The sequence below is a fragment of the Mus caroli genome, chromosome 17 (genome assembly GCF_900094665.2).
Source record: "Mus caroli chromosome 17, CAROLI_EIJ_v1.1, whole genome shotgun sequence".
Lineage (NCBI taxonomy): Eukaryota > Metazoa > Chordata > Mammalia > Rodentia > Muridae > Mus > Mus caroli.
In genome coordinates this window covers 5,675,391-5,688,203 of record NC_034586.1, presented here as the reverse complement: position 1 = coordinate 5,688,203, position 12,813 = coordinate 5,675,391, and the positions used below count along the sequence as shown (strand labels likewise).

The 12,813-nt window shown below is 42.4% G+C and overlaps 1 protein-coding gene across 4 annotated transcripts in view; it reads left to right on the top strand.

Annotated features, from left to right (window-relative positions):
* Prkn (parkin RBR E3 ubiquitin protein ligase) overlaps positions 1 to 12,813 on the top strand; it is a 1,182,118-nt gene that overhangs the window by 379,819 nt on the left and 789,486 nt on the right. For all 4 annotated transcript variants that reach the window (XM_021186390.2, XM_029471043.1, XM_021186389.2 and 1 more), the window contains one exon: positions 4,822 to 5,062. In XM_021186390.2, coding sequence (XP_021042049.1) covers positions 4,822 to 5,062 — 241 coding nt within the window. The remainder of the gene's footprint in view (positions 1 to 4,821; positions 5,063 to 12,813) is intronic.

The following is a 12,813-nucleotide window of genomic DNA, read 5'->3' as shown; positions in this document are numbered from 1 at the left end:
AAAAAAAAAAAAGAAAAAGGAACTGAATGTCCTGAACAGATCCTCAGGGATTCATCCACAGACACAGTATCAGAAAGAGGAGCCGGAGAGGCGACGGCTCGGCAGTACACAGTTAGTTAGGATCTGAGTTCAGATCTCAGCACCCACACAATAAGCTAAGCACGTTTCTAGGAATATCTGGGATCCCAGCACTGTGGGGAATAGAACAGAAGTCTGGGCCTTGCAGCCTTGCAGCCAGCTGCAGACTAAGTGCAATCTGCCGCTCCAAGGAGAGGCCGTACCTCAAAGGAGTAAGCTAGGGAGCGATAGAGGAGGCACCCAACACTCTCCTCATGTGTACACTTGTACACATAGGCGCATGCGCTTACACAAGCCACACATACAGTGTGCTCACACACATACTCATGCCCACAAATACACATTTTCTTTTAAAATTAAAATAGCAAAATACAAAGACTTTTCCAGAAGATGGAACTGACTGGTCACATTCACACGAGGAAGGTCTCGCTAGTCAACAAAACAAAACAAAACAAAACAAAACTTCAAAACAGTTAGTTGTAGCCCACTCCCACCTTTCCCACCTTCGTGGCCTCAGCTTGTTCCCAGCCTCTGTGGAGGTCAAAGGTCAGCCAACCTGGGGCTTCATTCCTCAGGCACTGTTTCTTTTTGTTTGAGTCCTTGTTTCTTACTGCCTGGATGTATCCAACCAAGTAAGCGAGGTTAGCTACCCAGTGAGCCCCAGGATCAGCTGGTCACTGGAATTGCAACTCTGTGCCTCCAAGCCTGGGAATTAATCTCCGTCCTTACCCTGCCTGAGAATTTCCTTCTCTAGAATTCCTCGCACTGGTATGGGGCTGCTTCTCTCAATCCTTCCTCCCTGTGCTGACTCTGCGGCCTTTCTAGGCCCACTTTTCACAGTAACCCTGGTAGACTCACTCTACCCAACCCATGTCTCCATTTCTGTTTTAGACTCAGCTTGAATAAAGCTGCTGGTAGGCCTCCTTTCACACTGAAGACTGGGTGACATTGGGCCCATTTTTAACTCCTTGGTGGCTCCTTGGCTCCTTGGTTTCCACACAGTAGAAATGAGAACAGCAGTGGCCACAATAAATGATGTGCAATTAGCTTTTTGTGTCCTGAGCAGAGTTCTAACCCATTAGCAGTATTGTTTCTTACTAGACTATGTGGCTACATGAATACCTTACTCAGGAAACTTATAAAGAACATACATTTGTTTCTGATAGGCCTGACATTTGGGAACCCCAAGCTCAGGCTCCAGCTAACAAGGATGCTATGCCTCCTCCACCCTGAAGACTTGCTCACTTCCTACAGAACCTCCATCACTGATATCACACAGGTTATCAACTTTCAGCATCTGAGTTTTGGAAGAGCTGCTCAGACTCAGCAGATACTTGTGCTCATGCTCTCTGTGGGGCATCTCATGCTCTCTGTGGGGCAGGCTGTTCTGGTACCAGCATCTCCTTAGAAACTGGCAGAGGCTGTTCTCTGAGGCTCCGTGTGGAGCATCTGGTAACTTGCTTATAACTTCCCATTTTCTAGTAACTTTTGTTGTCAGAATATTCTTATTTTTCAAGGCTTCAGACTTCAAGAACATTTTTATCTACTTCTTATATAATTATATATTATATCCCCCTTCCTCCCTCCATTCCCCCTGATCATTCTCAAAATTCATGGCCTATTTTTTATTAACATTCATATAGGTATACTGACATTGACACACACACATATTCTCAACATGGATGTATACACACATATACATATACATGTATACACACATATATTCCTAACATTTACATGTAAATGTGCATAGATGCACACACACATATACCCCTAACATATATATGTATATTCACCCAAATAAACTCACACACACACACACATATATGTATTACTAAAATATAAATAGAACATATTTTATCTGTATAATGTTTCCATTTGTATGTTTTCAGAGTTAACCATTTGGTATTGGATAAACAATCCTGTGCTCTTCCCTGGGGAAGACTGTTTCACCCACTCTCAGCATGCCTTGTTGCGGACATTTCTCTGCCTGGGTTGAGGCCTTGTCCACGTTAGCACGTCTATTGGTGTCCTTCTTGCTCAGCTCGTGTTTAGGCAGTCATGTTAGTGAGAGTGTATGGGTGCAGCTCCTGAAATTTCTAGGAGATACAATCTCATAGCAAACTCCTTGATCCTTTGGCTCTGACCATCTTTCTGCCCTCCTTTTCCAAAATGCTCCCTGAGCCTCAGGTACAGAGTTGTGTTGTAGATAAACATCATCCAGTCTTCAGAGCGTTTCTCATTTCCAAGGTCTTAATTAGAGTATCAAACTCTGAAATAAAAAGGAAGCGTTTGCTTGCTTTGTCTTCACTTTAGGTATTCTCAGACTCTGGCTGCCTGGATGAGAGTTGGTTGTTACTTTCCGGAGTAATAGCAGTGTACCACAGGTCCTGTTGGAGGGAGCTTGAGACACTAATGGATCTCTCAGTCTCCAACAGGTCTACCACACTGATTGAAATTTAACATCTGCCCAACTGGAGGAATTCTTAACCTGTTTTGCTTATAAAACACTCAGCCACTGTCCTTCTTCTTAGGGAAACAAGTTATTATAAACAAACTAAAAACTGAATATATTGTCTTTGCTTATTAGGCAATGGTTTTGTTTTGCTTTCCTGCCAAGAATATTAGTGTGTTTATGGGGAGATTGCTTTGACTCTGAGGGACTATGCAATCATACTGGATAGCTTCACTTGTCGTTCTTCCTACCTAAAATCTCTAGCCCTGAAACCTGGGGGAGGGGGCAGGGTTTGACTACTGTGTGAACTGAATATTACTGGGGCCTTGGAATGGCCACACAGCTGAACTTTATCTAGCTTACTGTCCATGGAATTGGCTATTAGCATGGCTCTGGGCTGTGTTGGCATGACATGCAAGTACACCATCTGGCAAAGGGACCTCCAGATCAACAGTGTTTTCTGTGAAAGAGTTAAAGAATTAAGCAATTACAGATCTCAGAACCATGGATGGAGACTTAGAAATATGTTCTGTAAATACCACTGTACCTGCTGAAATCCCTTTGCTGAGCATTCCGAATGCAAGAGACGTCTGGACATGAGATGAGAGGGTAGCTCATTTCTCAGATTTCTTCCTCACTTGCCCCAGAAAATATGCCCAAGCTCCTTTTGCATCCAAAGAGATCTTAAGCAGAGAGGAATTCTTTTTAATTATTATTTTTTTTAGAACATAGAAAGCTGAGATTTTCCCAGAATTTCCATATTTATACTGTTTGCATGTTCTGCCTTCTGTGTGTGCTTTCCATCAGGATCATAGGAGTAGAAAAACTAAATATAATTCTGAGACCACATTCATAAACAAGGTAGGGCCATGGCCTTCCATTTTCAAGACTGATCTATGATAGGGATTGGGTCCTTTACATGTCTCTCGGTCTCCAGAGCAGTCTTTGATCCTCCCGATATTATTGTCAATGTGGAAACTAAAGCACAGGGCAAGGGTGGGGTGAGAGTGGGGTGCTTGAGATGCTGTGGAAATTTGCAGGCAGTGCTTTGATAGAAATAGGGGGTTAGGTAGCAGAGGCCTTGGGGACAGAGAATGATAAGGGTAGGAGATAGCTACACTTTGAGTAAGAGCCACTATGGAGAGAGTGTGGGACTAAGAGCAGAGCAAGCCTGTCAGAGTTATTGAAGCAAGAGCAGGAAGATGGCAAGAGGTTGGAATGCCAACACTCTAGCCATCTTCTCACTCGTGAAGGCAGACACCAAGCTGCAGTGTCCTTGGTGGTAGATTCAGTTAAGTGGCAGAGGTCACAATTCTCAAAGAGTTTTGATGGTGACAGTAAAGAGTTGTTCAAGGAAGACACAGGAGAAGGAAGAATGCACTGTGTCTTTTGTGTGATTGTATCTCTTGACCATTCTCACAATGACAGAGGATAGCAATAAACCAATGAGCACAGAGGTGTGGGCATTAAAGGAGGAGCCAGATCCTGGCTCTGTTAGAAAAGGCAGAAGAATGGTGTTTCTAGCTACTACTAACTCTAAAGTGGGGCTTGACAACTAGGGTAGTCTGGGTCTTGCCTTAGCAAATATCTGACTCTTAACTTTTATTCTAGGTTTTACGGGCTCCTGTTCATAAAGAACAAGATAGGAGCACAGAAGGTTTTATTTTAAGTGGTTACTGATTTTAATCACAGGTATGCATAAGGGCAGACAAACCCTTCACCAGCTTCCTCATTGGTACCACAGTATGCTTGCTCATAGCAGCAAGGTCAGGAAGGGATAGTCAGCCACAAGCACAGTCATTATGATTCTGCGTAGAAGTACCCTGTAATTGATAATAACCTTCAGTGCTTTTAGAAAGCAACAATGACTACCGGCGTTTAAATTAAATGAGTTAAGGACAAAGCACTCGAGAGGTAAATTGGTCTTAAGTGAGTATGACTTGCAGGGCACTTATGGATACATTGGGATCTGCTTTCCTACTAAGTTTCACCATCTTCTGATGTTTCCATAGTTGTTAACTTCCTTTCAATTGTCTACATGTAGCCCTAGTTCCATGTTGCTTGCCTGTCACATGCAATGTATACCTTCTGTGGCCCCATTGGCAGAGTAAATGTTAATATGTCAATCAAACACACCTTGCTTTCCATTCAATGGCACTGTTTCTGGTAGGAATTGAACTTATTAAGTAGTAAACTATTTTTATATACTCTAGCACGGAGGATAATTTAAGCTCTCTTTGCAAATAATGCTTTTCATTTTCTTGTGTTTCTGCCTGGCCCCTACACAGAACTGTGACCTGGAACAACAGAGTATTGTACACATAGTGCAGAGACCACGGAGGAAAAATCATGAAACAAATGCATCTGGAGGGGACAAACCCCAGAGCACCTCAGAGGGCTCCGTATGGGAGCCCAGGAGCTTGACACGAGTGGACTTGAGCAGCCATGCCCTGCCGGCGGACTCTGTGGGGCTAGCGGTCATTCTGGACACAGACAGTAAGAGGGACTCAGAAGCAGCCAGAGGTCCAGGTAACTGCTGTGATTCTGTTTGTTAAGCAGCTCTCCAGAGAGTTGGCCTGTACCTACATGGTTTATTGTATGTTTGATGCTGGAATCTCTTAAGTCACCACAAGGAGACATCCTGAGGAAACAGAGTTGTAGACAGTGAGTGTAGTACATGGAGTAGCAAGTACAATAAAACAGAGGTCATTACAGAGTGGACATAAGGGATGCTGATGATGCTTGGGCCATGAACACTAAGTTATATGTTTCTCCTTTGAGGAGCTGGGGGAGGGGGGTTAAAGACATGTGACAAGCTGTGTTCGGGGCTGATATACTACTATGTCTGCCTCATACTTTGCTTTTCTACAATTTCTTACTTTCTTAACTGTGTCTTCCTTCACTATTTTCCATTATGTAGAGAAGGTATTGAAAGGCAATGATATTTTTCAGTTTTTATTTCCTTTTTGCACTCTCTGACCTCAGACCATGGTGTCAGAATCCTTCCATCTCATTTCAAGTATTTTCCTTTATAAATAGATGAAGTTGGATCAGTCAGTTTATCTAGCAGCAAAAGCTCAAGACTGGACATGTCTAGTTCATGGAGATGTCCCCCTCACAGTCCTGAAGGCTGGACATTTCAAAATGAAGGTCCCAGGACATGAAATCTGGAAGAGCCTGGCTTCTGTTCCTCAGAAGGCACCTTGTTGGTGACTTTCACAGAGGAGATGAGGAACACGGCTTCACGTTGCAGAAGGGATTCAAAGCCTTGGAGGAAAAAAAAAAAAAGATGGGTTCACTGACTCTTCAAGAGTGGCTGAAAAAAATCCTCATGCCAGAAACATGTTTTGAAATTCATATTATCTGGACTCTATACATTCCAGGTGAAATATTCTCTTGTTTGATTGTAGTAATCATTCATGAATTCATTTTTATGACATTAATCCCACTCCTGAGGTCCCAACGGTCTCATATCTTAATCATGTTTGTGATTAGGGTTAGGGAAGGTCCAGAGAGTCAAATCCTAGCTTACAGTCATCATTTTGTTACATTGATGATATTGATATATTTCTCTGAGCTTTTATTAATAGTATGAATAAGTAATGGTAGAACAGAAGTAATTTTGGCTATGCATACAGGCAAAAACCAATAATTGACTCTCTAGAACAGTATATTTCTTCTCCCACATAGATACAGGGAGGCCTGAACTAGCATGCTTTTTCAGCATCAGGATCCTGAGGCCAGAAAGATGGAAGCCTAAAATACTAGAAAATGCCTCTTGTTAAAATTAATACATACAGTCTAATTGATTTTTATGACCATGAGTGGTTGTGTAGTAAACAACTGCACAGTTCCCAGCTGTAGTTGCATAGAAGAATGGATTGCCCAGAGGTTAGGGACACAGACCCTAGCCATGACAAACAAGTGTGAGCTCATCTCAGAAAGGAAGAAACACCCAGGACAGGGAGGTCTTAAAATTAAAGAGAGCCAAGGTTTGCTAGATGAGAGCAGAATCTAGAATGGCTGGCTCCCAAGGGAAGTAAGAGAACAGGGATAGTGGAACAGTGGCCTACTGCCAAGGACAGTGCCTTGAACTTACAGCTTAGCACACATACCCCAAAAAATTATTGCTCAAGGACAGGGTTTAGACAGCCTTCAAAGCCTGCACAGGCTTGTCTGCCCTTAGATTGGAAGTCCTGCTGAAGAATTTACCTCAGGAAAGAAAGGGTTTGAGGCCAAATGAATATGTGAGGGCTGACCCTCAGGAAACGAGCAGTCCGTTCTGGTGGGGATTATGATGCTTACCAATTTGATGGACACTCAAGCAACATAAACAGCAGATAAAACCCCACTTACTAGGAAAAGTGTCTTAAGAAATTAGGACTGCAATATGCTCATAGTCTGACCCACAGTCGCACAATATGAGTTAAAATCATAGAGCTGACAGGATGGAGTGATAGGTAAGGTGTAGGCTGTGTGGTGGTTTGTACATAACCCTGCAGATGTCAGTCTATTGAACCTGCCACAGAGAGCAATTCCAGAGCTTCATGGATATGAGAGAACCTCAAAAGATGAATTTTCTGTGACACCTGTACACATGACTGCGGCAGTCACATATGAGGTTATGAAAAATAGAAAGAAGAGCTGAGTTTAAGGTATGGTGTGGAGTACCTATGGCGATTTCATAGTTAAAACAAATGGTCTGAATATGTCATATTAGCAAATCCACAAATCACAGAGTTAAGATTTTTTTAATTTGTGAGTTACTAATGGATGTTTAGTGAAATATAGGTTATATAAACATCAACTAAAAAAATCTACATGTATTGTTCATCAATAGGTTGATCATATATATTTTGTGCAAAGTGGGTGTAATTGAGAGTTAAACATAGTATTAAAATAGTTTATTCTTCCTACTTTTCAGATGTTTATTGACCAAACAAGTTCATTATATTAGTAGATCAATCAACTAATTCTATATAACTTTCTAAAAAATAACATATACACTTATTTATACTTTTGAGCAAAACCCAACCTTTCTACTTATTTTCTCATCAAGAATAAGAGCAAAATAACCATCTGTATGTGTATACTAAATACCTTATTCAGTTTACTCCAGTCTGTGTTTACTATCTCAACACCTAGGTTTAACTAGGGGTTCATCTAAACCAGCACTAGAAGCAGCTGGGGTGGGGTGGGAGCGACAACTGGCCCTTTAATCCAGAAACCAAAGCAAGAAAGCCATGCTGAAAATCGAGGAGGGGATTTGGTCTCTGTAGCTATAATGTGAAATCAGGGAGCAGCATCCTCAGATCTGACTTCAGGATTCTGACCTGAGCCTCACATATAAATAGAGGAGGAGTTGGAGCAGGGGCAGTGGTAGACAGAATTGATTAATCAGCCTTGCTAACACTTCAGCCTGGTTCGCAGGGCTGGCTCTGTGAGACCCTGGAGAAGTCCTATAATTCCAGGCCCAGTTCTATCTATATTTGTTGAGCAGGGTTGGGGAGCTCCATGGTTCCTTTCATAGAATAATTTAGGGATCAGTGACACAAACGGTGAGCTGCCTGTAGGCTTGTGCTGTGTCTAGAACACAGACCATTCTCATGGTCTGCATCCAAGCATTGGGAAAGAAAGCTGATAAGTAATATACTGGCAGTGTGTCCCTTCATTACCTGTACTTTCAACCTTGAAGGAGAAGGATGAGCCGCTTGGTCCAGCCAGTCTTCATGTGAGCATCATGTCTGCACGCAGAGTTGAGTGGGAATCTGATCGACTCTCATAAGACAGTAAAGGAGACAGATACAAAATGAAGGCAGAGACACCAACTTTCTGCCTGGTTTTATAGACACTGTGTATGTGAGGACCAGAGGGGAGAGTCAGCTCTGCTCTGCTCCCCTCCCCTCCCCTCCCCTCCCCTCCCTTTCCTTTCCTCTCCTTCCCTTCTTTCCCTTCCCTTTCTTTTTCTTTCTTTTCTTTCCCTTTCTTTTCTTTTCTTTCCTTTCCTTTCCTTTCCTTTCCTTTCCTTTCCTTTCCTTTCCTNTTCTTTCCTTTCCTTTCCTTTCCTTTCCTTTCCTTTCCTTTCCTTTCCTTTCCTTTCCTTTCCTTTCCTTTCCTTTCCTTTCCTTTCCTTTCCTTTTCCAGAAAAAGCTGTTTAACTTTTTATTACAAAAAATGTCTGCAGTCCAAAAGTATGACTTTCAGGTATTTGTAGGCAGGAGAAGGTATCTAACTAAGAGAGGTCATATGATGCTTTACATAAAACACACGTATACTATTTGTACCATGGTACTTGTCAATGTTTCAGTGAAATCACTTGGGACCCAAAGAATAATTGAGACAATTCTGACTAGAATACCCTGTGTACACAGCTCTAAACTTTAAAGAATTTTAAAAGTCTATGAGAAACTCCTCCATACCCAGTACCACCATCACATGCTCCTGTAACAGGGTTATATCAGGAACTCCATCATGCCTATACTGACTCTGAAAGGGTGTCTTCCCAAGGACACCTTCCTAGCACTGGCTATGTCCTCCAGTGATATCACACTGGAGCTGCCACAGGGTACCCTGACCCATGATGTTTGTTTGGTAAGAGCTCACAGATTCCTCTTTGCCTTTATAATTCACTCATAATCAATGTCTTGGGATGCTTCTATGATCCTTCACAGCCTGCAGACCCTACAATGCATTTCCCTGTTTCTTCGAATAAACCTGTTTCTCTGGGGAGCACCATCTCTGTTCTTATCCTAAGTTCACAGTACTTGCAGGTATAGGACATTAAGGCTAAATAAGTCTAGGGACTGGAAGGAGCCATGTTCTTGAGCTTGGGGCTCCCCAGGATCACCCACAGCCTTATGAGTGCATAGGATGCTGAGCTCCACCCCTGTGGCCTGGGACAGAGACTAAGAACCTGTTCTGACAGGTCCCTGGGGAATACTGATGGTGCAGTCCAGGAAACAAACTGAGTAGCACTGCCCTAGATAGTAAAAAATAGTACTGTTCAAAATATGCTTAGTGAATTCAATATATATTATGTTACAAACTTGGAATGTGAATGTAGAATGAGCTATTTTTGGCCTTGGAGTTCATGTGTCTGAATTAAGTTTACTTGTTGTTTGTGTTTCCTGAATAAGGGGCATCCATCACCTCCTGAAAATGAAATGAAGCTACAGGGTCTGGCAAAGCAGGACTTTCTGCTAATATTACCACAAAACTAATCATGTAAACTCACAGGCACTGGATCCCAGCCCTGTGCCAGACACTGGTACAGACACTGGGATATAACAGAAAACAAAGAGAAGAAAGCCTCCCACACTGGGCACATTCTAGCTGTAGGAGGGTAACAGTGACTAGCAGGAAAAAAAAGGGGGTCCTCAGGTTCCTCTGAGATAGTTACACTCACATTTGGGGTGAAGATAAAGAGAGCGTATCATTTCTGACAGCTCAGACAGAGGCCTCCTAAAAGTCTGTGAACCTGAGGTGGGACAGTGTTTAGGAAGGGAGGAGAGCAGTAACGGTTAAGGTCAGAGAGTGTGGCTGAAGGGACAAGGTCTCACAGGGCTTCCTGGCCCTGGAAGGTACCCTCAGGAGAAGGGAGCCAGTTGAAGGTCCTGGAACAATGGAGAACATAGTCTGCTTTAGGGACACTTACCCTTTCTGCATGGAGAGAGCACCAGGAGACCAGGGCAAAAGTGACATGGCCGATCAGTTTGCAAATCAGTGTCCAGTGTCATGGCATCTGGAATTGGTGTGAATGAAAGCAGACCTATGCATGTCTGTGCACATCCTCCTCTCCACCAAGCCTTCTTTTGTGCATTACATTAGCTCCAGAGGTTTGCCATTAGCTCCAGAGCACAGGCAGTGCCCATGTGTTCACCACGACTACAGAGGCAACATGATGCTGCCTGAGCAACAGAAAGTCTTGCCCAAGGACTATCTTCTTCCATAGCTTCAGTTCAAGAGTCAGAAGAATTAGTAATTATTCTAATCCATCTAAATATTTACCTTGTAAAGTAGGCACAATCTTTTTTGTTTTGTTTTGTTTTGCTTTTTGAGACAGGGTTTCTCTGTATGGCCCTGGCTGTCTTGGAACTCACTTTGTAGACCAGGCTGGCCTCGAACTCAGAAATCCTCCTGTCTCCACCTCCCAAGTGCTGGGATTAAAGGTGTGTGCCACCAACCACCCAACTAAGTAGGCACAATCTTATGTTAGGGCCTTGTAAAGTCATGCCTATTGCTAATTGCAGTCAAGTAGTTAAATTTGGAAGATCAACTTTATAACATATGGGTTTCTATTTTTTCATTTTTTAAAAAACATTTCAAATATTAAATTCTTGACTGGTAGGATGCTTGTTGGATAAAAATGCTTGGCACTAAGTCTGACCACCTGACCAAAGAGCAATCCCTAGGATCCACGTAGTAGAAGGACAGAACAAACTCCTGCAAGTTGTCCTCTGACCTACACACACACACACACACACACACACACACACACACACACAGGAGAGGGGGAAGTAGAAATTTAAATAAATCTTTAAAAAAAAGCTTTGTTAACTTTGTTCAGCATTTTCAAGTCTCACTACTACCACATACAATTCATATGAAAAATTTTCTTACTATATAACTATTTCTCTCCAGGCTTGGTAGAAACTTTTCCTTGTAAGCTCATTTTATGGTGTGAGAATTTCATACACGAATTTGTTTTGATCAACTCCACTTCTCCCTTCCCTGCCCTATGACTCCTTCCCGAGTTCTCCAACCATTTTCCCCTCTCACCTTCCTCTGTTCCTTTTTAATTAAAACCCAGAGTCTATGCAGTCCTGCCAATGTGTGCATGGATGTACGACCATCTCTTAGAGGATGGGGAAACAGACTCCCAGGGCATCTGTCTCTGAGGAAAGCCAAGTCTTCCTTCCATGGCAGACATACTCCTCAGTTAGGGGTGGGACCTTATGAGCTCCTCCTTGATGCAGGCTGGGATGCTTAATCTTGTCGGAAGCAGCTGTGGGCTTATGTGTACAATGACACACATGACATTGGTTGCACATCGGTTACAACTGTCTACTCCTTTTGGCTCTTAATTTTGGCCTACTTATTTAATGATCCCCTAAAGCCTCAGTAGAAAAAATAAACTAAACCTATCCCATTTAAAGCTGAGCACCCTGTGGAGGAGCCTAGTTTGGATGAAATACTACAGCCAGGATAAACTATTGAACTTCAACTTAGGAACATAAAAATAAAAGATATAAATCTATAGATTTAGATATAAATTAGAAAGCTATAGATATTGACCAATGCAAAAGAAATTGAAATCAATAGTATATAAAAACTTGTAGTCTGGTCCCACACCATTTATAGATTCACCACAATTATCAGAAAACCCTTCTTATCAATAATGCTTTGCCAGTCCCAGATGTAGTACAAGATGAGAATGATTCTGAGACCACAGATTAGCTCAGATCAGCCAAGTACAAACCAGTCATGGAGGCCTGCTAATGAGGTAACATGATAGGCCTCAGATGCAATCTTCATTGTATTCCCAAATCAAATCTCAAGTACTTGAAAAGTGTGTTTCGCATGCTAATGACTTTAAGCCAGAGGGTATGAATTTCTTGGGGTTTTTGGACAGCTTTAAGGAGATCCTCTTGAAAGTAGCTTCTACAAAATAATAAAACCTTTGGCAGGAATGCTAGAGTATGTTAGAGTTGATATCACATCAGATTATTAAAAACACATTAGGAATCAGCCAGAGATTTAATTTTATCTTCATCACAGAAATTCCTACTAGAGTATCATTTTTCATGATAGAAGTAAAAATGTAAGATGTTTGTGGGGAGCATTGAGGATATTGCTTGATTGACTTTGGAGGACCCCAAGAGACAGGAAGAAAAACAGTGCTGTGTTCTTTCCCAAGAAGCCTGCACAGGGTTCTAGAAACAGAGCTCCTCACCCGTTGCTCTTTCCAGTCGCCGCTGTGCACTGTCCTGTAATTACTTACAACATTTCTGTTTGCCCTTCTGAAGGTTCACTCATCAAATGCGAGCAGGTCAAGTACATTTTGCAGCTCCCCTGCCTGGCCCATGGACGGTGACGGGCATTAGTCAAACTGTCACAAACGTCTTGTTTTCACATGGAAAAGCGGCCCTTGCCACGCTTCAGCTCTTATTTTTCACATTTGGCAGGAAAAGGTTAATGAATAACTGCATATGGATAGCAGGCTACAGTGTGCCTTGGGGTATGGAAACTATGTGCAATGGTTCCTTGCCCCAAGGAAGATG